At 38.4% G+C, this 27153-nt stretch overlaps 1 protein-coding gene across 4 annotated transcripts in view; it reads left to right on the top strand.

The window, feature by feature from the left end:
* The window catches only part of LOC117411469 (potassium voltage-gated channel subfamily H member 1-like), a 122018-nt gene that overhangs the window by 48382 nt on the left and 46483 nt on the right, over positions 1–27153 (top strand). For all 4 annotated transcript variants that reach the window (XM_059025547.1, XM_059025546.1, XM_059025545.1 and 1 more), the window contains one exon: positions 7732–7928. In XM_059025547.1, coding sequence (XP_058881530.1) covers positions 7732–7928 — 197 coding nt within the window. The remainder of the gene's footprint in view (positions 1–7731; positions 7929–27153) is intronic.

Raw genomic sequence — 27153 nt, 5'->3', positions numbered from 1 at the left:
TGGATGTTTCTCAGCTCCTGGAATGTGTCCAAGCTCTTCCCTTAGGATTTATATATAGGTTGATTCCAGTAAAAGGGTCTGCATTATTTCATTGCCTGAGACCCTCCTCCTTGTTGCTGTTCTAATCTACCACTCCTATCTCCAACCTCCACTCTCAGAGCTCCCTATAACAAATACAGCATCTGCATTTATAATGCGCTTTCCATAGTGCATTGTGTGAAATCCATAACAAGTTATTTTCTATAAATAAACAGAGTGTGCATGTTACCTTATTTGTTACTGGGCGGGTAGTTACCTTATTTGTTAGCAGCGGGTAGTCTTTCCCTGACGGTGGAGGCGGGAGCAGCAGGTAGTCTCCCTCTATCACTGGGGTCTGGTGCAGCTCTCCTTCGGTCACTGGGGACTGGTGTAGCTCTCCCTTGGTCACTGGGGTCTGGTGTAGCTCTCCCTTGGTTGCTGGGAACATGTGCGGCTCTCCCTCAGTCGCTTGGGACAGGTGCGGTTCTCCTCTGGGCCCTGGCGTGGACGTGCCTACTGCCTGTGGAGGTTGGAGCAGTAGGTCGACTCCCATATCTGCAGCCAGGTAATTGAACACCATGGCTGCTATGTCTGGGAGGGACGCTGGGCGATGTTGTCGCTCCCAGTCTTCCCACAGCTTTCCATCTCTGGCCCACAACAGGTTGATCATCACTGGGAGGGCCTAGCACCCCAGGGTCCATCATCCAGGCCCACATCTTCCGCCAGGACATTCACTCCTCGTTCTCCACCCTTGTGGGCGTTGGATGCTCAGGCTCCTCCCTCGTGGGCACTGGACAATTGGGTTCCTCCCTCGTGGACACTGGACGCTTGCCCCCCCCCCCCCCTCTAGTGGGCACTGGATGCTCGGGGGGCCCCCCTCTCGTGGGCACTGGATTCTCCCCCGTTTTGGGTTCTGGAGCTGGCACCTGCTTCTTCCCCTTCTTCTGTGAACCGCCGCTCCTCCCCTTCTTTCTCTGGGCAGGTTGCACTTCTCTCTCCTTCCGAAAGGGGCAGTCTCCGGTGTAGTGTCCCACCTCTGCGCAGTGCAGGCACCACGGACGTGCTTCCTCCAGAACAGAGACCTCCTCCTCTGGCTCCCAGGAGAACCCATTGGGCTGTGGGCACTTCTGCCATAAATGGCCGATATGCTCACACAGCCCACACCATTCTTGGACTTCTGGGCAGTCCTTCCACCAGTGGTAGTTCTCCTTCCCACAGTAGTACCACTCCTCTTCCATTCTCTCCACTCCTTTAAAAAAAAAAAAACACATAAAAAATAATTTCTTCAAAAATAATTCACCCGCAGTACTGTTCCTGAGTCTGTGGAGGCGCTGTATCCCACATAAATATACATGTGACTGTCTCCAGATTAGTAATAAATTAATCAATCTGGAGACAGTCACATTCTGCACGAGTGTCGCATGGATGGGGAATTTTAATCCCACCCATGCTGTAAAATAATAAACAAAACATTGTGTTTTTACACACTAAACAATACATTTAAATCATAATACAATACAAAGTAACACAACATACACACAAGGGTGGTGTGTACCCCGACACAGATACCTAACATTCCTTTGCATAATCTGTGGTAAATGTAATTCGTAATTATTCAAAATACAGGTATCATTTTTAAGTGGGAAACAAACAATATAATATTCAAAAGATCGTCGCTTTAATTATTATATATTTGTTGTTATTATTCTGTTTACTATTAATCCTGGCCAGAATCAAAACTGCCAAGGTGAATTGGGTTTAAACCATATGAGGTTGATTTGAATGTGAATGCAACAGATAAAATATGCTATATACCATGAATTAAATTTGGTGCTACTGTGGAATAAAAATAATTACCAGTGAATGACCCATGACTATTGATTCATGAATGTAATTGCCTTGGTGCCTTTTGGAAATATTGTCTACAGTGCATTAAGGTCTTAAAGCACTCAGCATTGACTAAATTGTATTTTTGGAAAGCAAAAAATAGTGTAAGATTTCCTATGCTATAAATGGGCTGATTTATGGTGCTTGCTGTCCACAATTGAGGCTACCATGGAACAATTTTCTGTGTATTCAAAGACACTTAACGCATCATAGACTTATCTTATTATAATATTGTCGTCCTCTTTTAAATACTGCATCTTCCAAAATAACCCACTGATGTAATTGTCCCTGACTGACATTTGTCTTTAACTCATGAGCAAAAAATAGAATCAGACAGGAATGGGCCATATTGTGTATTACCATTCTTCTGATTAAATGCACATTGAACCAACCTTAAAGAAAAAAATGTTTTTTTATGTTGACGAAGGCAAAATACTATATACTGGTTATTGCGCCAATAAAGTTACAGGTATTGAAACTCCCTTTAACAGTGGCTTGGTGTTTGGCACTCAATACAATCCGGTAAAGAAAAAAAAAAATCTTCAACAGTACGCATTACCTGCCAGATTGAGTTGCCTAAAGTCCTCAGACTCCTGATGAACGCTTTTTATTTTCATTAGAGCATAGAGTCAGTTTCTCACCATAGCTTCACAAACACAGTCCCCCTTAATTTAGTTTAAGACTTCCCAGTCACACAATGGATTATTACAGTAGATGTTTGGATGAATCAATCAGAGCACTGCCAGTCTCCAGAGGATATCCTGCCTTTGGAGTTCAGCATCATGAAACAGGACCAGGATAAGAGATAGAGGCACACCAGTGCAGTTTAGATAATGGCTGTCACCTGTTTTGTATAAAAAATGGTTGACATGCATGTATTAATTTTTAATTTTTCAACACATGATTACTGTCATATTTGTTATGGTAACACACCTTTGTAAAAAAAAATGACCCCCCCCCCCCCCCCCCCTAAAGAGCCACCAGTAACAGTTTCTTTAGAAAGCTTTGTATAGCCATTTTGATTATGGATGGATCAGTATAAAATAATTGTTGTAAAAATGGATTGCTACAGATAAGTTAAAAGTACATCAACCAGACAGAAATTTTTCTGTTATACATGTGTGACCCTGTGAGCCTACATCAGTATCATACAGTGTACTCAAAAGTGAATTGCCTTATTGGCGATCTGGCTGATGGCTATTATGTTTTCCTTTCACAGTCCACCTTTCTAACTTGACATGATATCAGTTGAGGGTGGTGGCTTTGATTCAGACCACGATTCAAACATTGATTTACCATTAAGAAGAGTATTTTGATTCAATGTAGTGAATACATCTCTGTGCTGCTTGAATTGCACAATAGCTTTTTGAGGTGTATATGGCTTTGTAGCATTTACCTGATTTGTCCTTAATAGTTCAATACAAATTAATTCTCTTAATTGGGTTGCTTGACCCTGAAGCCCTGGTGGAGACATGAGGACTGTCTATGATGTCTGTTGAAATGAATCTCTTCTAACAACCATGGATGCTTGGTTTGTCTGTTTAAAGAAGTCCTAACCCAAAAAATGTTTTATTTTTTTCCCTCTTTTTAGCATCAACAATATTATATCTGGTCCCCTCTTCCTTCTGTTGAATCGCTTTTAGTTCTTTGCTTATTAAAGCATCTGCAAATTCCTTTTTATACTGTATATTTAATGTGCATGGTTAAGTGGGAGTTAATTGGTACGTGCAGTCACACATTAAGAGTAAATATCAGACAGATGCTTTGAAATGGCACTTGCCTTTTTAATTGATGAATAGTGTTTATGGCCACCTAAGTAATTTCAAGATGATTTTGTTCGCTTTTGAAAGCTGACAAAGGGAAATTTAAAATGTTATGTGTCCCTGAGGACCTATTGTCTGTTTTTGGTTCTTCCCCATGCCTGTGTTAGAATAAAATGCTTTTTAAAATGCTAAAATGTTTTTTTGGTCGCTTTCCAAATGAAAATAGTAAAAGCGCTCAATGTTTTCTCCCAAAAATGTTCAGTATTTGTCTTTTTTTTTTAAAAGTGAATATGGTAAAATTATTAATGATAGCAAAGTCTAGCAACTGAACCTGAAGGAGATCTAAGGATCCAATCCTAGCCTAGCCACTAGATTAACTGTGCAACGTTAAGGCATACACTTTGTAGTATAATGTGGAAGAAAGAGAACCGCTGTTGTTCAATGTGCTTCATCAACATAATGTACGGCTAACAGGGTAGCCAAGGAACCATAGCTTATCCACTTGGCTTGATTATGTGAAGTGTACGCATGGTTGGCTGTCCAATCCCAGCCCACATCTTTCCCTATGTTCTACTAATGTGTGTGTTTTTTTTTTTTTAAGAATGTTTTTTTCTGGATCAATAATGTTTTGCAGCAACATTCTTTTAATGAATAAATATTTTGTGGATAGGGCACATTGTTCCTGCATTTATAAGGGGTTTCCAATGTGCAGTTTGTAGCATATACTCCTTTCACCATGAGATTTTATACCGAATTAGCTTGACCTGCTACCACAAATAGCCTCCCACACAAAAGTCAAATGTCACTGATTGGTTGACAGCTGATTAAAACCTAGAAGAAATATGGCCTAACCTTGACTTCTAGGATGAAACTCCAGTAGTAACCTCATTAATTGCTGCCACTTGTGTCAGCTTTCATTTTATTTCTGAAAATACTGTAATAAAGAACACACCTACACAGAGACTAAGAGTTGTTTGATTCCATCAGGGGATACAAATTCATCTTTCTGAGACTCCATATTGCTGAAGCAGTGGATCTCAAATGACAAGCTGCTCTGAAGACAGCTGAATTATACAGCGGACCACTGAGTAAAACAGTCAATTTGATAATGGGATACAGTACATAATACTAATACTTTTATATTCCATACATAAGTATCATTATTGTATAATGTTGAATACCATAGGATATGTTTATCACCTAGAAATTAGCGCCTGTCATGCAATGTGAAGCCAAAAGAAACTGACAGATTCTAAAGTGATGTAGCTAAAAAAAAGTACTGACACCCTACACTTTAAGATAATTCAAGAAAACATGTTAAATAGAAGCATTTTGTTAACATTAGCCACTCATTAATATGAGAAAGACCAAACTACACAATTTCTGGTAGTTTAACAAACAATCCTTGTAAAAAAATATTTATTCATGACGGGGTGGCACGGTGATGCGGTGGTTAGCGCTGCTGCCTCACAGCTCCAGGGTCCTGGGTTCGATTCCAGCCTCGGGGGTCTGTCTGTCGAGTTTGCATGTTCTCCCCGTGTGCGCATGGGTTTTCTCCCAGTACTCCGGTTTCCTCTCAGAGTTCAAAGACATGCGCTAGATGGATTGGCCTCTCTAAATTGACCCTTAGTTACCTTGCGATGGACTGGCATCCCATCCAGGGTGTAGTCCTGCCTTGCACCCTGTGTCTGCCAGGTTAGGCTCTGGCTCACCACGACCCTCTATAGGATTAAGCAGTTACAGATAATGGAAGGATGGATGGATTTATTCATGACAAAAGTGTAGGCACCACTGCTTTAATATTTTGTGTGTCCTCCTTTTGCTTTTATTATGTCTTTCAGACTTGTATGATAATTCTGAGCTCCCAAGTGGCGCATCCAGTAAAGACGCTCTGTGTGGCGTGCAGGATGTGCCCTATAGTCTGGACATTGTGAGTTCGAGTCCAGGCTATTCCTTTGCCGACCGAGGATGGGACCTTCCAGGGGGCGGCGCTCAATTGGCCGAGCGCCTGGGGGAAGGGAGGGTTAGGTCGGCCATGGTGTCCTTGGCTCACCGCGCACCAGCGACCCCTGTAGTCTGGACGGGCGCCTGCGGGCTTGCCTGTAAGCTGCCTGAGAGCTGCGTTGTCCTCTGATGCTGTAGCTCTTGGGTGGCTGCATGGTGAGTCCGCAGTGTGATAAAAATGTGGTCAGCTGACGGCACACGCTTCAGAGGACAGAGTGTGTTCGTCTTCGCCCTCCCGAGTCAGTGGAGGGGTGGTAGCGGTGAGCTGAGACTAAAAAATAATTGGCCATTCCAAATTGGGAGAAAATATTAAAAAATAACTGGCAAAGACTAAATTAAAAAAAAAAAGACTTGTATGATAATTCTTAACCAGTATGTTGCACCTTGTTGACATATTTAAGGGGTGCCACCTGTCACCCTTCGCCTCCCCCTGGCGTTGCCGCTGGCTGGTGTAGAGCATGATTTTAAAGTCAGTGCAAGAAGTAATAAAGTAAACAAAAGTACAGTCATTGCAGACATCAGTGTGTATTAAAGTGCAGTAAACAGTTTTGTTTGTGTTGAGTGACACCCAGCAAGCAAGCAAGTAAGCCTGCCTGTCCCTGAGCCTAACTGATGGTGAGGACAAACACAAAGGCTTGGGGTTTATAAAAACTTGTAGGTAAGCAGTTTTACTGTGCATTTTGTGTAGTTTTATTTACAGAAAAACAATACATTCCAGCAGCAGTGTAAACATACATAAATAAGTAAATACAAATGCGTAGCCACAAAAATAAATGAACAGTTAATTCAGCAGTAATCCGTTTTTGTGGAAGGATACATTCAATACAAATTCATTTAAAGTTTTAAAAATTATAGTTTTTGTTTTCCTTTTTGCAAAATAAACATGGACCAAATTTATAAGCACACTCACCCACGACAGAGTGTAGTTGAAGGCACTCTGCGTGGGGCCTCGTTCCTCACAACGCACCCTGGCGAGAGGTAAGATATGTGGTAGGTTATTGCTTACATAACAAATACTAGTATTACTACCATTTACACAAGCCACAAGAGTCAGGAAATGCCATACCACACATAATTCAGCCACATCCAGGTTAGGCTCTTAGTATAGATACAGAGATGAGCAGTGTAGCATTCAGTGATAAGAGGTAAGAACATTACTTTTAAAACCTTAGCAACAGCACCTTTAACAAGGACAAGTTCTACTTAACAATGACAGGAAGAGCAGTGCAAATCCCTTTGAAATCTTTACCAACACAATGAAAAGCTCAACTATGCAATAATGACCAGTAATGAATACTGTTCTTGTAATCCACATGACTTTTCTCCAGAAGCCATATTGATTTTCTGTGAGAGCTGGCTCCTGCATTTTCCCAGCAAAAAAAGCATTGGACTCGAAATGATTTCTTAATTTAGAAGAGCTGTACTGAGAGTTTATTTTTAATATTCTGAGTATTGAAATTCAATGACTTTTTTTTTCTTCTGAAAATGTATAATTAACCTTCAGTACACAACAGAAATGGACCCAATATGCAGCCTCTGTGAATTTTAAAAACCATATAAAACATTTAAAATAATGTTTTACTGATTGACAAAAAGGTACTAGCAGGGGAAAATGCAGATACAATGCAAGTTGAAATATTTACAACAAATCATGCACTTAAATAATCAAAAAGTAATTGTCTACAAATTTGATAGTGGGCAGATTGTTCTTTGCTTGTTCTGCTATTCTGCAATTACTTGGTAACTACAGTATAATTGATGTTCATTCAATCATATTGTGTAGGACTTATAATAACATATCATCAAGTACCATCATAATGCCAATTTCCAATATATAGTGATGACTTCATTTCTTTCCACATTAAAAGTTGAACTGGTTATTGTTACATTTTGTCTAACAGTACAGTATATAACATGATTTGGTTATTCCTATTATGCTACTAGTTGTAAAATATTAATTTAATTGTTTAGCTTCATTAATGGGGATTCTAGCGAGAATCCACAAGGATTCATTTTGAAAATGAAAAGTGATAACAACAATGTGTTCTTCTCTCTGTAGGAAAGGGAGACGTGTTTGGGGATGTATTCTGGAAGGAAGTCACCTTGGCGCAGGCCTGTGCCAACGTCAGAGCCCTCACATACTGCGACCTGCACGTCATTAAACGGGATGCCTTACAAAAAGTTCTTGAGTTCTATACAGCCTTCTCCAACCATTTCTCCAGAAACCTGCTGCTTACCTACAACCTGAGAAAAAGGGTAGGTCTATCTTCTCTTTTCCATATCACTTTCAGGCAGTTGAATTGATTGTATTATTTCAGTACGTAATTGGATGCAGCGAAGGAACTGGAAGCAATGATTTTTTTTTTTTTTTTTAATAACATAAGCTGTGTTAAGAAGATGCTGTCCTGGTTGGAGGCAAAAAGCAATTTGGTATGCCTGTTACTGTGGAGCCTTATCTGCATTTCATTGAATCCAATATGTTTTTTTTCAGTAGAGGTTTACCACTTAAAGTTCAATGTGTACAATGTGTCTCAGTGTGGGGAGAATAATTCAATTTCAGGTTTCTTAACTTGTTGTTTTTTTTATTTGTCCTCTTGATGGAAAGTCTGTGCAGATGTGGATATCCCTTGTTTTCTTTGATGGCACAGGTGGCAGAATCATTAGTTCTTCTTGAAATTGCTGATGTGAGTTTGGATATTCAGTTCCTTGATTGGCTAGCGTACCTTTAATGGGTGTCTTGGAAAGGCCTGTCTACAGTGTAGAGACGTGTTAATACATGTATATGAAATGTCTGGCAGTATAACAGTACTATTTGTGTTTATTCTGCAAAATATTGCCCTGTAAAGGAGATGAATGCAAATAAGGAAGGGTTGGAGTAGTAGACCAGAAATGAGAATAAATACAACAGATTTGTGTATCATTTAAATTTGAACAAACAAAAATAGTGCAGTCAAAAAACTACAAATGAATACAGTATTCATGTACACACCCTCTGAATGTTGTCTGTCAATGAAGTCTAAGTCTGCTTCCTTGCTGTCCTATACGTTCAATCTGTCAATTTAAATTTAGTATACCAAATACAGTTCAATAAAAAATCGAGAAGGAGGCTTTGAATAAACTTTATATATATAATAATAGATATTGTTAATTACTAAAACTTTTCGCTAATAAGTGTTAGGCCCTAACGGTAATTTAAATACTGAAACTACACAAATACATTCAAATCATAATTCATTAAAAAAAAAAAAAAAATGACATACCATGTTCGCTTTTGTGCAAGTAGAATTTTTTTTTTTTTAGTATTGAGGTATTATTTAGGCTATTGGAAATACGCATGACATTACATAGTCCACCGCTGGGATAATGAGGCCTGAAGGCTACCAGACCACAGATGGAATTCAGAGTAAACTGCATTACTCATGGAATATTGGTGAAAACGTTTGCATTCAGGAGTGACAAAAACTAGTGCTGCATAAAATCACGACAAAAACAAACAGAAAAACTTTAAATGCTTTTTTTTTTTTAACATATCCATTTTCTAATGCCAATAGAACCCTCATGAGGGCTTTACAATCTGGTAAGACCCTTCCGAATCTGTATGCTTCAAGCTAATTCTGAGCTACTGTGCAATGGACAATTTAAGTTGTAATACAACAAGCCTCTTTTCATAATATAGCTGCAGAGCCTGTTCATGAAGTTCTGATTTTTTTTTAAAACCTTCAGAAATATTGAGCCTGCAGTGTAACATCACAGTGGCCTGGCAGCAGTAGATATCTTCATTATCCAAAGCCCACACTTGTTGTGCATTGGTATGTGTGCAGCAGCAGTCTGGCTCTGGGGGGGGTGGGCATTATGTATAATATACTTTGCATTAAAGATCTGACATCCCAAGGTTGCATTATGGTTAACATATCTTTCTCAAGGGACCATGTTTGGTTTCTGTAATGTCATTCCTTTGTGCAAAACCTAGTACGGAAGATACATTACTTTGCTTTTTTTTTTTCTTTTACCTGCATCAGCAAGTAAGTCTGCGAGGAAAACTGGGTGACCCAACACACTATATATCTGTAGCATTCTGATTACACCATGCATCAAAATGTCACATTCTTAGACAACACCTGGATTCTTCATCTCCTCTGCTCTAGATTGATTTGACTTAATATATCAAAGGGTTTCCTCTAAACTGAGTTTATGTTTAAATGATAAACTCTCTTAATATCATGAGAAATAGTTATGGCCTCCTAGGGAATACAGGCATACGAGGTTCAAGAAAGCTCACTGCATGCCTTACTTTCACCTAGTTTGTTATACTTACACTTCCTAAGTACAATTCCACTCCTTATTTCCTATCATTAAACAACCAACTGCTTCCTCTTATGTTCAACATGCTTTGACCCCAAGTACATTGCTGAGGTCAGATGCAAGTGTAACATTCATTAGCTATTTTGGTGCCAGATATCATTTTTTAAAACGTGCTTCTTTCAAAACTGCACACATGAAACCTGCATTGCAAGTTGACGTGCACAACTGTTGCAGTTTATGGCAGTATACAATTAGTCTTAACAACTTTAATGTTTGTATAAATATGCTGCAAATATGCAGTGAATGTCTTTAATTAACCCATTAAAATATCAAAATAGTACTTTATTGTTATACAGTATTCTGGAGCTGGCTAGGTGGCTGTCATAAATTTAGAAAATATTGTTTCAAGAAAACAACTAGGGAAATAATAAAATTTGTGGCAACATGCAAGATACGATTGTACTGTATGTCTATGCTGCCAGTTAATAAGGGATATATTGCAGATAGAATAAGCTCGCTATGATAGCTGTGACCTGCCAATAACCTACTAATACTTTCAATCACACTGACTTATATTACAAGTCCTAAAGAGCCTACTCACTGTATTTGTAATGCCAATGGCATTGCACATATGCCAAAGACAGATGGTCAATAGCCAAATGCAAGCTGCAATTCTATTAGGAATGCTTAAGTCAAACCACAGGAGAATTTTTTTTGCAAATTAACTGGTAAAATTTTCAACATTACTTCTCTAAATATGTATTGCATCCCTTTGTATATTATAGGTTTCGGTTTTGATTACCATGTATACCATGATTTTAAAGTGCAGCAGAGCACACTAAATTGCTTTACATACATACAAGAATGCTTACTGACCTGAAAATATATTATTATTATTTTTTTACAGAAGATGTTGTTGAGTTGACAGATGTATCTGATGATGAACTACTTCACATTACTCATCCGTCAAACAATTTGGTCTAAAATGATAACCAGACGGGGTATTTTAAAATTCTTTCTGATCCTACTTCCTGAGAGTTGTGGCTACCACTGATAATTTTACAGTTTTTAGGATCACTAAATTATATTTCTAAAGAAAAATAAATTTTAAAGAGTACATTTTAAAACGTATTTTTTACATTCAAACAAGGTAATCGTAGGGTATATTTCATCATAGAGTGAAAATATTATTCTCTTAATAATCTTCAAATTCCCAGCTGTTTTAGAAAGGTATAATACGGTATACTTTCTGTGGATATTTATCCTGATACACAAGCCGAAAGTCAAGTTATGTCCGTCAGACCTGAAACAGGTAGAATGTTCACCGAAGTGGAAGGGTTAAAGGATTGGTTTCTAAACTACATTACCCAGAAGAACGGCGATGACGCTTGTGGGAGGTGGTAGAAGGAGGATTTGAATACAGAGGAGATTTGGGCATCAAAGGAGAGGTTACTATCCAAAAGTACACCAAGGCTTCATACAGTGGGGGAAGGCAGCAGCAGACAGTATCCGAGGTTCAAGGCAGCAATATTGAGATTCTTGAGCTGAGTTTTCAATCCTACTAGAAGTTGTTCAGATTTGTTAGTGTTGAGCTGAAGAAAATTGGCAGACATCCAGGCCTCGATGACTTGGATGCAAGCTGAGAGCCGGACCATGGCAGAGGGACAGCCAGGGTCTAGTTTTAAGTAGAGCTGGATGTCATCTGCATAGGAGTGAAACATGAGGCTATGTTGGCGATGAGGTGACCCAAGGGAAGCATGTAGATGTTGAAGAGAAGAGGCCCAAGAACAGACCCTTGAGGGACACTGCAAGTGACCAGGTTTGCATCAGCACTGCTTCCATAAACAGGAACCAAGCCAGAGTCCAGGGACAGAGTTGGAGATATCGGCAGAGAGGAGAGAAGGAGAAGAGAGCAGGAGGGGCAAACGGAGGGGAGTCAAGGTGGTCGAGTACTATACTGGGTTTGTGGCAGGAGAGCATAGAATAGATGGTGTCAATTTTGTTCTGAAAGTAAGAGGAGAAATCATGACTGGTAAGAGAGGATGATGAATGGGAGATGGATTTATCAGCAGCTGGATGCAGGATTTGGTCAATGGTTTTAAAGAGAATATTGGGTTTACCATGTCCCATGGATATGATTTCTGAGAAGTATTTCACCAGGGCAGCAGGAGCGCACACCTGTAGCCACTGAGGTGATCGATCCAGATCTCTCTGTGAACCGTTAGTCCGGACAACCTCCACTTGCGCTCAAACTTCCGGCAGGTAGACTTAAGCAGTCGAAGTTCGAAGGCATACCATGGGCAGTTGCGATGTTTCTTCACTGTTCTGGTTGTAAGCAGGGCAACTGTGTCAATGATGTGAGTAAGGGTGGTGTTGTAGAGGGTCACCGCATCGTCAACCGAAGATGGTAGAGTACCAGTCAGAGGGGAAGAAGAGATACATTCTGAGAGTGTGATATGATTTAGAAGTTTCTTGGGAAATAACAGTATCAGTAGTAGCTAAAGGTGAAGGAATATTAATATTGGCAGTGATTAAGAAATGGTCAGAGAGAGAGAGATATCTGAGACGGAGAGAATGGAGATGTCAAGACCCCTGGTGATGAGCAGATCCAGGTTGTGTCCACGGGTGTAAGTGGGGATGTTGACAGATTGAGAGAGCCCAAGACAGTCCAGGAGTGTGACAAAGTCGGTCACTAGGGGGGAAGAAGGCAAGTCGACATGGGTGTTGAAGTCACCTAGGAGTAGAATTTTGTCAGTTGAAGTGCAAATTAGGGAGAGGAATTCCACAAACTCAACAATGAAAGCAGAGTTGTTCTTTGGTGGACGATAGATAACAGCAAGGCTGAGGGACGTGGGAGAGGGGAGTTTGATAGCAAGGTGCTCAAACGAAGAAAATCTATAGCTTTAAAAACCTACTGCCAACCACCCGACATTAAGTAGCTTTTAAAAAAAATAAATACATTGCTAAACTGTTACATATAAAATAGTTTAAAGGTTTTTGTAATTTGTATTGGGCTCCTACTGCAGACACAGGCAATCGAATAGTATTGTTGCATTCATTTAAATACGTGTGGTACTGTTTGTGAATTAAAATTATATGTGTATTTATGTACTCTATATATTTTTGCTTTGAGGTTTAGAGTTATGCATTTAAAAAAATATATATTTGTATGTTCGAGACTTCCGCAGTTTAGAATTTTCAGGACCTTGTGACAAAAGAAGAAAAAAAGTATAACGGTAAAACTTGCTGTCCCTCACACAAATCTTCTTGTTCCGGGCGTCGGGTGATATGAATTGCACACCCCTGGTGTATTTTCCAACGACCTAGAACTACAAATGTATAGCTATGGCTTTTAACTATTTAGGGCTTATTTCAACAGGTGCCTGAGAATGTATAAATACCCCCCTCCCCCGTCCTCTGGCCTGTATTTGTGCTCTTCACTGAAACATAAAAGCTGCTCATGGTACAGTCTTCAGAGTCTTTTCCACGTCATGTGTTAACCTTCAGTTTACTCTGAATCTGATCAACTGCATCCACACTGTGCCTGATTGAGTGGGCAGATGTCAATAATAGGTTACAACCCGCTTTATCGGAAAAGCTCTCAAAAAAGAACCTAGATTTGTTGAAATATGCACATGTTATATATGTTATGTTATATATCCCACTTGAAGGGTACAACAGGAAAAATAAATGAGGACGATATGAAACAGGTTTATCACAGAAAATGTGATTAAACCGTATTACCGTTCAAAATGAAATAAGCCAATTATCATTACAGCACAGTGAAAAATGTGGCCTAAGATTATTACAGGTGTTTCTGGCCTCTACTGTAGGTCTTTATTGGAGAACTATACTAATATAGCAGGTTTCATTGTAGTCTATCACTCATCCAATTGGTGTGATCTCAGCATTGTTCACCTCCATCCACTCAGTCAGCCACAGCTTAATGCAGCTAATCAGATAAGAGGAATACAATTGAAAGTTACCGCATTGAGTGGCAAAGCCTTTGGTATTTTGGACAGATGTGAAAAAGTCACACAGAAAAGTCAAACATCATTTACCCATTTTGAGTGTACTGAGAGATTTTGAGTGTGTACAGTATTCCAGTTTATGGGCAACATATTTATCTGAAGATGTTAATATTAATAAAATAAACTGCCTTGAACCATTTGTTGATTTTTGTATGGCGTTCAAAACGTCTTCTGGTACATTTTTGTAATTTAAACTCAAAATGTGTCTTTTGTATCGTTTTTGCTTTGCATGTGTTCCTGTAGCTGAATGTATTTCTATTTTGTTGCTCATGTTTCTGAAATACTGTACCTCTCATTTGAAATATGTCTAATTTATGTTGCTCAATTAATGGTTTTAGGAGAAACATTTGAGATATGTATCATATTTAAATGAGAAAACAAAGAAATCAGCAAGAATTCCTCAGAAGAGACATAGACGAGAGGTACATTTTACCTCAGGGAGTAGAGAATAATTTTATTATTATTATTATTATTATTATTATTATTATTATTTACAGGTGTTACAGGGCAGTACAGGGTTACAATGCCAGCTTAATATCTCAATACAATGTAGTTTACATGAAGTGCAAATAATACTACTAAAATACAATAAGGATGCAAGAAGTTAGGATTATTATTTGTTTATTTAGCAGACGCCTTTATCCAAGGCGACTTACATCACAGCAAAATAGTTAGCATGTTGCATTCCCTTTACAAACAGTCAGTGCAGACTCTGTGTCCCATGCACTCCACGTTTCCTTTGTGGTGGCAGACAAAATGTGTTAGTTACACTGATAGTTACTTATGGAAAGTTTACCTTATAGTGTAAAGCTTTTGTATGTAGTTATTATTTGTTTATTTAGCAGACACCTTTATCCAAGGCGACTTACAGAGACTAAGGTGTGTGAACTATGCATCAGCTGCAGAGTCACTTACAATTATGTCTCACCCGAAAGACGGAGCACAAGGAGGTTAAGTGACTTGCTCAGGGTCACACAATGAGTCAGTGGCTTAGGTGGGATTTGAACCGGGGACCTCTTGGTTACAAGCCCTTTTCTTTAACCACTGGACCACACAGCCTACTGTGATAGGTCAAGGTCAAGCAAGTCCAGTGCATAGTAGAAGGGGTAGATCAAGTGCAGTCGAAACAGGCAGGTCTTGAGGAGGATTAGTTGTCATGTACAAATCAGTGATAAAAAAAATGCAATTAATGATAACAATGGGATTGCAGTTCCAGCTAATACAGTGAAAATTCCAAAACTATGCACCACAGCGTCAACTCATCGCAGACTCACTGAAATCACTTGAGTGGAATTTTATTGACACATCTAGGTGTTCCAATGCCTTTTACTAACATTAGTCAGCATTGTGTTTAATAAAATTCTTGACTCCGCCTCCGAGATGCCTTGTACATGCAATGCGCCAAATTGTGTTTGCATAATTATACACATGCTAGCTTTTGTACAGTCAAGGGAATAGGTTGCCAGATTGTCTTCCCATGTACCATGTTTAAAAAGTCTACTGTCAGTCAACCAACGTAACATTATGTAAAAGTTGTACAATTTTACTCTAAAAGGAGAGCCATCCTTTAAATAAAAAAACACCTCATGTATTCCATTTAAAGAAGTCGTGCACAAAAGCATTATTCCTTTCAGAAAGAAATTCTTGCACTGCAGGTAAAAGCTATGAAAGTGATCAATTACTATCCACCTGCAGTGGATGAATATCCCAAGAGATGGATGAATGCATGTTCATATGAATGTCACACTTTTAGCTATCTTGACCTGATAATAATATAGGTATTTTTTAGCAGAAGTTAATTTTGATGGATCCAGACATAAATGGATAATGTTAGGATTCAATATACTGTGGGTGATGGTAACATTTTCATGATTCTGTGTTGTTCATGTCATTAGAGTGGGGGGAATATGCTGTTATGCTGCTAAGTATAGTATTTCTAACACATTGACCATTGTTAGATTGTTCATATCTCTTTTCACAAATGAACTAGTGGAGTCACTCGTGCCAGTTCTGTCACAAGCCACTTGCAGGTAATGCAGCCTCAGCCTCGAGCAAGACCTTTACAGAAGTGGTTTCCGCTGATAAGTCTTTCAAAGGAGGATTCACAAGTGCATTATGTATTTCTATTGCCATGGCTTCAGACTCTGGAGGCCCCATTGGAACCTTCACATGAAGTCTTAAGACTTATTTAATTGACTTTGTACAGAACAAAGTTTTGGTTTGAATTGCCCTAATAGATCATTGTTTTTGTATTCCTGCATGATGTCACATAAATTAATCCAGCTGAAATGACCACATTGTATTTGTTTTTATCTGTCACAGCTGTAATGTAGCCGAATGCTTAGCTGTATAACAAGCTGAGCTGCGAGAGGCGCTACTTATAGTATGATATCAGCCTGCCATCTAGCCTGGCCCGACATGGCATATGAGGTGTGCTTTAGCACATGCGGGGCCTCCCCTGTAAATGTTCACCATGGTAAATTTGCATTATTACTTTTGCAGTTTACAAAGGTTCTACCATGTGTACCATTCTCTCACTATGCTTTAATACTCTTCGTTTTCACCTGTTTCCACTATCATGAATAATGGTACCATCATAAAACACACCTATAATGAAACCCCCAATTGTATGTGGTCCAGCTTGACAAAATCCTGCACTGCTGCAACCTCGCCTGAAATCTGTTGAAGTCATTGTCATTGTGTCATTTTCAAGAAATGGCCCATCTGTGGTTAGGTCAAACTGCAGGGGTCTGATTTGTGCTGTTGCTGCACTACAAATAAGTGGCTATTGGCTGGAACGACTTAGAGAATTATATACAATCTGGATCATTTAAGCACTCATAAATAATCTTTAAAAAGGACCAGAAGACAAATGTTTGCTTCCACATTCCAAATTGTCCAGTTTTGCCAGTTGTTAAATCTCTGTATTTTTTGTCCTGGTACAGATTTTCTCTAGACATCTGCTTTTCCACTTGGAAGAGATTTGTAATGATTGCCCTCTGGGTTAGAAAGGGCATCACACTGGTCTCCACAGCATTCATATTGAATGCGCGAGTCTGAAGAGCAGATTTGAACCCAAAGGGGTTGACCTCTTTCTGACTCAATGAGAGAAATATTTCTTGAAATACTGAATTATGTTACTTTCCAGACAGATCAAACCAATGCTTTAGAAACTTTTGAGTGTTTTATTTTGTTACATTTTTTATGACAAATTTTAGTGCTCATGAAAGGCACAGTATATCCACAGAGGTGGGATAGCACCAGCAGTGACAATATACACTTACCCCCCCCCCACCTCCCACTCCCACCTCCCACCATTGCTCATAAACAATGGACTACAAAGGGTTAAGACCACCAGTTATTTCACTCTTGACCTGCGCTGAATTTAAACTGTGGTCTCCTGAGGTGAAAGGCTAGAGTATTATCCACTGTACCATTTAGTTCCCAGGCATTTAAGATAATTTAAATTAATTTTAATACAAATAATACATTTAATTATTTGAAGGTCTCATACTATATGCTGCAATATTGATCTGAAGCAAACTCACTGCCAACTCCATTACGAAAGCCATTTATTCCTGAAAAAAGGTCTGTTTTAAAAAAAAAAATAAATTTAAAGTTAATCTGAGCATGACTTATCATTTCTTAATGGATGTATGTGCTACCTCAGAAAAAAGATTTTAACTAAGGAAGGACAAATAAAACTAAAATTGTCAAAGAAGTATCATTGTCTGCTTGTGCTGATGTGCCAGGACTTGAAATGCCTGACAACAGGGATATTGTGGATGCGGTCACAATTACATGTTTGCATGTGTATAGAAAACCCCTTTTTTGAGTTGTGATAAAAACTTGGTAATACATTTAGTATGCATTTTTGTGAGTATCAGTGGGAATTTGTTTGTCTGTACATTTGTTTATATGTTTGTCCATATGTCAGACTTACATTTTTACATGTATTTTGAGGACACAAGAAGTTATTCCACATACAGTAAATACATTATTTATTGTTTCTAAAAAAAATATTTTAGCATGTCCAGGGCTCTACGTTTAGAATTTTAACTACTGGCCCCTGAGCTACTGTTTTTCAGTATTTTTTTATTTTCAGTATGTCACTATGTCTCTAACTATATATGGTAACCAAAGAGAGCCCACGTCTCAAAAGAAAGTGGCTAAAGGAAGCCTTTCAATATATGTTACTTAATCCATTTAACATGCACACATTTGTGTGCTTGTCATTAAATTAAAATACTATTAAGATTTTAAAATCTATGTGTACAAATAATATTTTTTCACAAGCAAACCCGTAACCGAGCTGTTTCCATATGGTCACAGCAACGCCTTATACATTAGCTACTAGTAGAAACCCATCTTTATTTTATTTATTTTTAATGCTGACGCGTAACACATGTTATGTCAGTCTTAAACCAGTTGTTATTTGCATATTAAACGTAAGGACCCTAATTAATTATGCAATGCTTGTATAGCAACATTCTACAGTAATTGTATTCTGTTTGAAAATTGTTGCCAATTTTATTGCCTTGTTTTTAGCTAATGTTACCAGATCCCTGTTTGAGTTCCTCTGTGTAATGACTGTCGTGAAACTGCTTCCAGGAGCATGGCACCAGCCAACTTTGAATGCGTGAACTGAAATAAAATAATGTATATAGCAAGTGCTAAAATAAGTAATCCAAACTTGGGTAACATTAAAATTATAAAGGTAATTTAACGTTATGATGAATATAAAGACATACTAAATGTTAAGCAGAACAACGCAGTGACTAATAAGAAAAGGCAAGATACTTGGGAGTTGGAAAGGAGTTATTTTTTTAACTCTGGACTGCAGTTCAATGTAAAACATCTACTGTTGACTTTCTTTGAATGGATGGAGTCAACATTTGCACTGACCATTAAAAGTACAACCAGGTATCCTTGTTTTGAAATATGTACAGGTTATTGAATAAACAAAATAACTTGACTCAGATTAATCTGATGTCAGTACTTGATGCCTAGTTGTAATTAGTAATGTTAAACTATTGTAATGTTGGAATGTATTTTCTGTTGTTTTGGCCAGGTTACAATATTTACACTATTAAGATTATTTTATAAATATTATTGTTAGAATTAAACAGATGTAGAATGTTTAGGTTGCTATATGATAGGTGTTATTTTATTCTGAATACACTACAGCAAAAAATTATAATTTGGTGGTTTGCGCAATATTATGCTACTGTTGCTTTAATTGGAAGAGACGCACGCTGTGACGTTGCTGCCTGATTTATCCTGATTCATTGAAAATGTTTTTTTTGTTTATTTAAGTGATAGTGCCCGTTGATGATGGCTCTATGTGTGATAATTGACCGTGACGGGAGTTATGCGTCCCGAGCTGAAGGCGAGTTCGCTAACGAAAGTCAAGTTCACACGGTAGAGCCATCATCGAGAGTTCTCTATCTCTATTAGAACATTATTTAACCATTGTTTTCTTTAAAAAAAAAAGAAAAAAAAAGAAAAGAAAAACCTTAAAACCTAAATTTACCTTGAACTTGTACTGATTCATCGGGTACCTTTCCGCTGAGTAAAGACGTTCTAAGAAAATAGTCCCGAGCATTTATTTAGATAAAAAACAAGGATGACATACATATAAAGAGAAATACAATGCATTTTTAATTAGTAAATCGATTTAAATGTTTTATTAACTTGTTAGGGTTTTAAACCACTATTTATAATCTGGACATTGCTTAAGGAATGAACGGAGCAGTTACTGGACAGTCTGTGTACGATGGAGCCTGAACTACCAATACAATCTGTCATTAAATACCACTCTAAAATGCCTCCTAACTCACAATGTTTCTACTTTCAGCCAAAACCTTTCTCTCTTGAATCTACATATGAATGGAGCAATATTACTGAACTGTCCGCGTCTTGCTTTGTTGGACCAATTGTGTCTTTGTTTAGTATGTACTGTCCAATAGTGAACTGCGCTTAAAAATACAGCAAGTCAAAAAGAAAAAGCCGGCACTTGCGCGGATTGATTTTAAATTTGATTCACAGTTGGTGCTGAGACATTCCAGCGGGAATCTACGGCTAGAACTGGAAGCTGACGGTACTGAATCAATTTAGAATCTAAACTGGACGGGCCAGGCCCCCTAAGGCCCACCCATAACGCTGGGCCTGATCAAACTATTAATTGCCATTTCTTATTATTACACTATTGTGTTCATACTATACATCATGGTTTTTTGTAATACTTCTCTAATTGAATTTACAGTGTCAGATTTGCACACACTCTTTTTATTTACAGCAGTTTGCAGAAGTATTCACCCCCCTGCAAAGTTTTCACATTTTGTTGGCACTTGTGACAGTCTGGCTCGCAGTGGTGAGGTTGATGATGTCACGGACCAGGAAGTAACTCAAACCAAAACAGTGGATGGGCGGGTGAAGCTGAATGCTATTGCACTCAGCGTGGATTTATTAAGTAAATAAACAGAAACAAAAGATTTAAACAAAACACAAAACACAAAACAAAAAGGTGCGATGACCAAACAAATAGAAACAAGTATATATTTTTAAATATAGCAATTGTTAATTTTATATGCTCTCGCGCTCTCTCTCTCCGCTCTCCCGTACTCTCCTCTCTACACTTCCCCTGCAGAACGGACAGCTGCCAGTTCTTATACTCTGGCCGAGGGTTTAACTAGTTGTTAATTATCTTATTACCCCTCTGCCAGAGTCTGCACGCGTCTGGTAAGGATGCATGACTGTCAGCTAGTTAAATAATCAGTAGCTGATCAGTCATGCATCCTCACAGGGTTTTTAAATATAATAATAAAAGACGCGGCGCTTTTACCCGCGCCGCAAACACTAACACAAATAATAATAAATAGGGGCGGGACACTCCGCCACACACTCCATGACGCTTTCAAATTAGACTTTACATGTAGAATCTACACAAACTACTGCACACTGATAAAGTTAAAAAATGCATATAGAATATAAATAAGTAAGTGTGACAGGATGACAGAGGTTGAGACTCAGAGTCAGTGTGAAAAGTTCAAAAATAAAGCTTTTAATATACAAAAATACAAAATAAACCGGCACGAGGGCCAAACAAAAAGGTTTCAAACACTCAGACAATAAACACAAAACAAAACTTACAGAGGTGCCACGAGCGCTGCTCCTGCTGGAGGGTCCAGGTTCCCTGCCAGTGTTCGCGTGCTTGGAAGGTCCTAGGCCCCCCGCTATTGAAGAAAGCTTGGGGGATCCGACATCAACCCCGCCCACCACCACCCGCTGAAATAGCCCACCCAAGGGACATAAGGGGACTATTGGGGGGAGGGCTTGGGTTCAAAGGGGGGGGGAGTTTTGAAGTAGGATGAGTGAAATGGTTTCAGCCTGTGTGTACTCAACGTGGTTTAACATGTAGGTACTTTCCCTCAGGCATATAAAGACTTTCAAGCTGCAACTCACATAGTGATCCAACAAAGCAAACATGAAGACCAAGGAGCTTTCAAAACAAGTCAGGGATGAAGTGGTAGAGTGGTACACAGCAGGAGAAGGGTACAAGAACATTTCAAAGGTGCTGATTATCCCTCTCAGCACAGTGACTTGCCCACTCTCATGTAAAGTCCAGTTCCTTCCCACTTCACGCTACCTATCCCAAGTTCCCTTGTTTTAACCAGAATGCAACATTAACTGTTGTAATGAAATATAACCCATACATAACACAGGGGATGTATGTAATTGGGGGCAGATGGTATGCCAGAGATACTGTAGCAGTCTCACTGAACTGAAAGGGACTGGTTCATCATCTTTCATGTGTACTGCATCCCATTGTTCCTCCAGCCTTGAACACTGCATTCTGTGCTTTCTTGCTGTGCATCTTTAAAGGTACAGTTTCCATGCTCTAAAATCAGTCTTTGCCAGAAACAATTCTTAATCTTAATAGAACGACTGGAATGTATAGATGTTTACTATTTTGCCTCACTCTTCTTGAAAGCAGGACAGTACAGTGTGTTAAAATGCTGTGTAGAGATATGTAAAAAATGCTACTCAGTAAGTAATATGGTGTGAATGGTCAGTAGGTACCGTGTTGCTTGAGAAATTTGTTATGACAGAATTCAAGTGTACTTGTAGTCCTGGAAGCAAAAGGTCTGCACTGAAGACTCAATAATATTCAGTTAGTTAAAATGTGTGCATCTCTTGTTTTTCAATCATTAAAATAGGGCCCTTTATCATATTTAAAAGTTATATCAGTTGTTGTTACTCAGATAGCATTGCATGTCATCATCAACCACATTTTACTCCTCATCCATTTTTCTTTTAAAATGTTAACATTATGTAAAATGTCCCTGCAGGGCATAACACGATTTCAGTGGCCTGGGCTGAATGATTTTAGATATCCAAAATGGTCTCCAGAGTTAAAAATTAGAAGCTTAATTAGAGTTCCAATGGAAACCTATTTAATGAAATCCCTTTGGGCAGCACTGTATTTGAGTTTAATCAACCATCTATAGTACATTCTAGCTTTCAGTGGGGTGTCCATGTGGGAGAAAATTTATAGCATGTTTGAATATAAAACTCCTTACTAATTGGGCTTATATAAAGTTAGATTTTTTTTTTTTAACTGCTGTCTGCTGTCTACAAGGCCGAGGGACAAATTGTCTGTAAACCAAAGATCCTACTTCAAAGCTCTTCCAAAAGACACTACGTTACACCTCTCTGGTAAGAGGGGTGATAAAGATTCTTAGACTTGAATACAGATGGTTGTCTGTCTGCAGACATCCTGGGGATTACACCAGGGCCATTCCATTGTTATGAAGAAAAAACGGCTTAAGCACGTGTTGAAGCAAACCAACATTGAAATGTGGTTATTATTAAAACATGAATGCAGAGATTTGAATGGAGGAAACTCTGGAATATTGTTGTGAACTGGAAAGATGAGGGGTTTTGATTTGATCTTCCATGATGGACTCCAACTCTTATGTTCAATAAAAATGTAGAATATAAAATAATTAAGTAGAAGTCAAAACAAAAACGCAACATTGCATGTGTGATATGGAAAAATGTGCACAAATGGAAACGTGATTTCAGAAAAACAAAAGGGCTTCTCTCCAGCTAAAAAGCTCATAATACATAGTCTTAAGCAAGGATGACTGTGGTTTATAGTGAATTAATCCTATTACAAATACAATTTACTTAATTTATGTACCTTTTATTGTATCCCATAGAACCATTAAGCATAAAAGTCTTTCTAGTTGAGCAGGTTTGTATAGATTGCAATATTTATGAAAGGTCATATACATAGACATAGGGAAACTGTTGGGAGGCCCTTGTATTTGTAACTCAACACACCAGTCCTCTCTCATTCCCATCTCAAGGTTTTCCCTCTCTCAGCATTGTTCTTTAAAGCTGTTGTAAGTCCATGTTCTTTAAACCAGCTCCCAACGTGATAGGGTGCAAAGCTTGTTGAAAGGTTTGATTTTAGAAACCCTTTAATCTGCTGTGACACGTAATCAGCCACGTCGTGTTTTCATTTAGTTCTGTTGCTTTTTAATTGCAACTTTTTTTTCTCCAAAAAACCAAAGCTGAAAGCTGTCAGTGAGTCGTTGCTTAATTAGAGAGTTGCATGGCAATACTTTACATAATCCGTCATTAAAACAGGCTGGTGCACCTCATTTAAGCACCTGTGCTGGCCAAGCCAAGCTGTCCCAGTCTGCAGCCCTCCAGATCAGCTTTTATTCACCAGACCCCTTTCTGGTGCTGCGCGCTTGCCAGCCACGCTTCCAGATGCTATCAATTACCACAAAGGATTTTGTATTCAGAATGTACTGCCTGGGTTGTGTTTATGTGGTGCTGACCATGAAAGTGACAAGTCACACATGCAATTTTGCAGGTTCCTGATTGAACTTTTAGCAAACTGCTATCCCTACTAGTTTTATTTAGTTTGTTTATGACTTTTGGTATCCAGGCATCATTCATTGTTGTAGTTGTGTAATGTTCTTCTTTCCACTCTATATAGTAAGTACATCTGTAACATTAAGGTTGCTGTAAATCTGATAGAGATTATTTCAAATCTGTTCTCAACCTTTTTTGAACCATGCCTCACTTTAGCATACCTCCCCCATCACAATAGCCAGAATTATAAGTTAAACACCAGAAATCAACCAATCACTTTGAATTATGCCAAACTTACAGTATATATTAAGGTCGCTACACACCAGATGCGATATGACAAGCGAAAATGTGCAGCAATGCGACAAAATAAATAGAACCTATACTTTTGGTAAGTATTTTTCACACCACAGGCGACGTGGGGGCGACACCAGGGTGACAGTGGAATGACGCAAAATAAATAGGATTGAATCCTATTTTTTGTAATTTTGTCACATGACAACTAAGGAGTTGAGCAATCAGAACAGCTTCAATGCACAGTCCACTAGGGAGAAGCAGTATCCAAAATGATGGAGGAAAGAATTATACTTGCCGTGGAAAATATCCTTAGCTTTATGCTCATCGCAATTATCAATATACAGATGAAAGATAATGTATGGGAGTCCATTCAGTGGCATAGCTAGGCTTGGAAATCTGGCTGGGCCCCAATTTAGGATGGACGAGCAATGACTAAAGGTCTGACGTCACAGGAAATAATTTGCAGAAATTATTTAAATCCATTAAAACCCTGAATACATCAAATATTTCCCCTGTAAATCCATGTAAAATGTTTGAAGTAGACACAAAAATACATTTACATATATCCACAGTGAATGTGCTTTAAAAAACCAAACGGGCAGCATCACCAAACCAGCGAGAAAACAGTCATATTACATTAAGCAGTTATTAAATAAAACTATTAGCTAGTAAATGACTTACCATTGCCTAGTTAGTAACAGGGTAAGTCGCCAAGGCTTGCTGCTGAATATTGCAATTATAGAGTCATAGCCCAGAAAATCGCACAGGTCTCTTCCAAACAACAGGAGAGACAGCATGGTCAAGCGACTTGTCAGTCCTGTTAATAGTGGAGAAGAGCCTTAAAAGTGTGTGCATATTTGGAAAGATAATCAAGTGGCAATCATCTCAAACTGAAATCAGTGTTGGATCATTTTTCCCCACAGTCGATTTGCGCTTTATTTGTTGAATGAAGACTAAAGACGTCAGCTTCATCCATATTAACGTTGTACAACAAAGTACATGCCAGTAGTAGACTTTCTCTATTGCCGAATGTGTCCGATGTTGGCAAGCATGCAGATGTGGTTTTCATATGTGTCATTTTGAAAGTGGCTGTTCAATTTGCAAAGTTAACAATCTAGTAAAATATGATTCCACATTGCTCTCAAATCTTCATTAGAGTGCTCCCTGGTTGACTTTCCTAAAGTAACAAACAAATCATCCAGTCGATTTGGCAATTTTCTCTTCTGACATTTATTTTCACATGTTGCCATTTCCACTGCTGAAATAGATTTAAATGAATAATTTGCAGATTCTGAGGAAGAGTATGATATGCGAGTTGCTTTTGTGGCTTCATTATCTGTGTGTTGTCTTTAAAAAAAAAAAAAAAAACTAATTTGTTTTGGCATATTGACCGCTGCACTACTACTAATTAGCCTGCAAGTTTGCTTAACAAAACGGCACATTTTAAATAAAGTTGAAATATGGAAACGTCTGGGACTTAACAGATCTGCGCCAACTGCCTCACAAGCTGTAAATCAAACGCAGCTTGCACATGATTTGTTGTGTAAGAGGAAGATCCCACCCAAACACTGCATCACAATGACTACTTTGCGTTGATTGGCTAAAGCCTGCGACATTTTCTCTATAGCCTGTTTGTCCTAAACTTGAGCTCTCGCCTTCGGGGTGCACTGTTTGAAAAAAAAAAAAAAAAGAATAAATTATACATTTACTTAAACTTGGCATTCACATAGGCGCAGATTTGGGTGGAACGTGGGTACGCCCCTGAGTCAATTTCGAAGGAACTGGATGCCTGGTATATATGATTTATTGCCATGTTGAAATACTGTCAGAGAAGACACTCGTCATCTCCAAGTCATGTTGAGATGAACCAATCTTGATCACTGATTCTTAAACACAAAATCGTCTGTCGTTTGGTCTTTGTTTTATTAAGCGCTGTGTTCCAGACTTAACTGCTGGTATCTAGGTATAAACATAACAAATACTAATAATACAAAACATTTGCAAGTTTGTAAAATTCACATTTTGATTTATGTGTAACATTTTATTTAGAAATGTTTTATTTTTACTATAATTACTGTATTATTAGAACGCTCCCTGTGCCCCCCTAGAAAGTTTGACACAGTCTCCAGGTTGTGAACCGCTGTATTAAGTTATGGTATGCTGATGTTAATGTATTTCACCAAAAGGCATCCTAATGCATAGTGATGGATAGAGCAATGTAAAACAATCAGCATTGGTTTCACTGCTGGTGAGCAAGTCTTTATTACTCAGCTTTCTACATGAGCTCTCTTAACAGCTGGAGACCGAAATAAATGGAAACCAATAAAGTCAATTGAAAACAGGGGGAATGAAAAGCCTGCAGCAGGCAAAAAAACATCATGTTTTATTACATTATGGAAATGGATTCACTACCACATTTGAGACAGAGAGCTTTATTTCTTATTGTCACTTGGCACTCTTAATAATGAATTATACCAGGAACTCAACTGGAGGTTTAAGTACATGCTGGATTTTCCCTGGGACTCACGTTATATCATCATGTTGTCCTATTACTACAATGGGTTCAACTGGAACACTTCCATGTCAACTTCTAAAGAAAAGGCCTCTGGCATTGTGCTTGTATCTGTTTAAAAAACCTTTGAGGTTTTTCCTATCATTGCATCCACTTTTCATTGCTTCACCTCCGCTTGTATGGCACGATACACTCTACACTTTATATGGTATGTTAATTTTTTTTTTTTTTTTTGCATTTCCTAATGAAATCACATTAAAATATTAATACAAAAAAATGCCTGTCAAGGTTTCTCATGATTGGTACTTTGGAAGACACTATGAAATGCCAAGAGTTCTAGCCTTTCGTCTTCGGCAATGAAAAGGTTTTTTTGGTAACAGATCTAAATCATAACATTACAGAAATGCTCTCTCATTATAAACTTCTTGCTATAACAAAGGGAGCTGAAAGT

This window comes from Acipenser ruthenus, chromosome 6 (genome assembly GCF_902713425.1).
Source record: "Acipenser ruthenus chromosome 6, fAciRut3.2 maternal haplotype, whole genome shotgun sequence".
NCBI lineage: Eukaryota > Metazoa > Chordata > Actinopteri > Acipenseriformes > Acipenseridae > Acipenser > Acipenser ruthenus.
The sequence above is the reverse complement of the archived record's forward strand: the minus strand, read 5'-3'. Positions and strand labels throughout refer to the sequence as shown.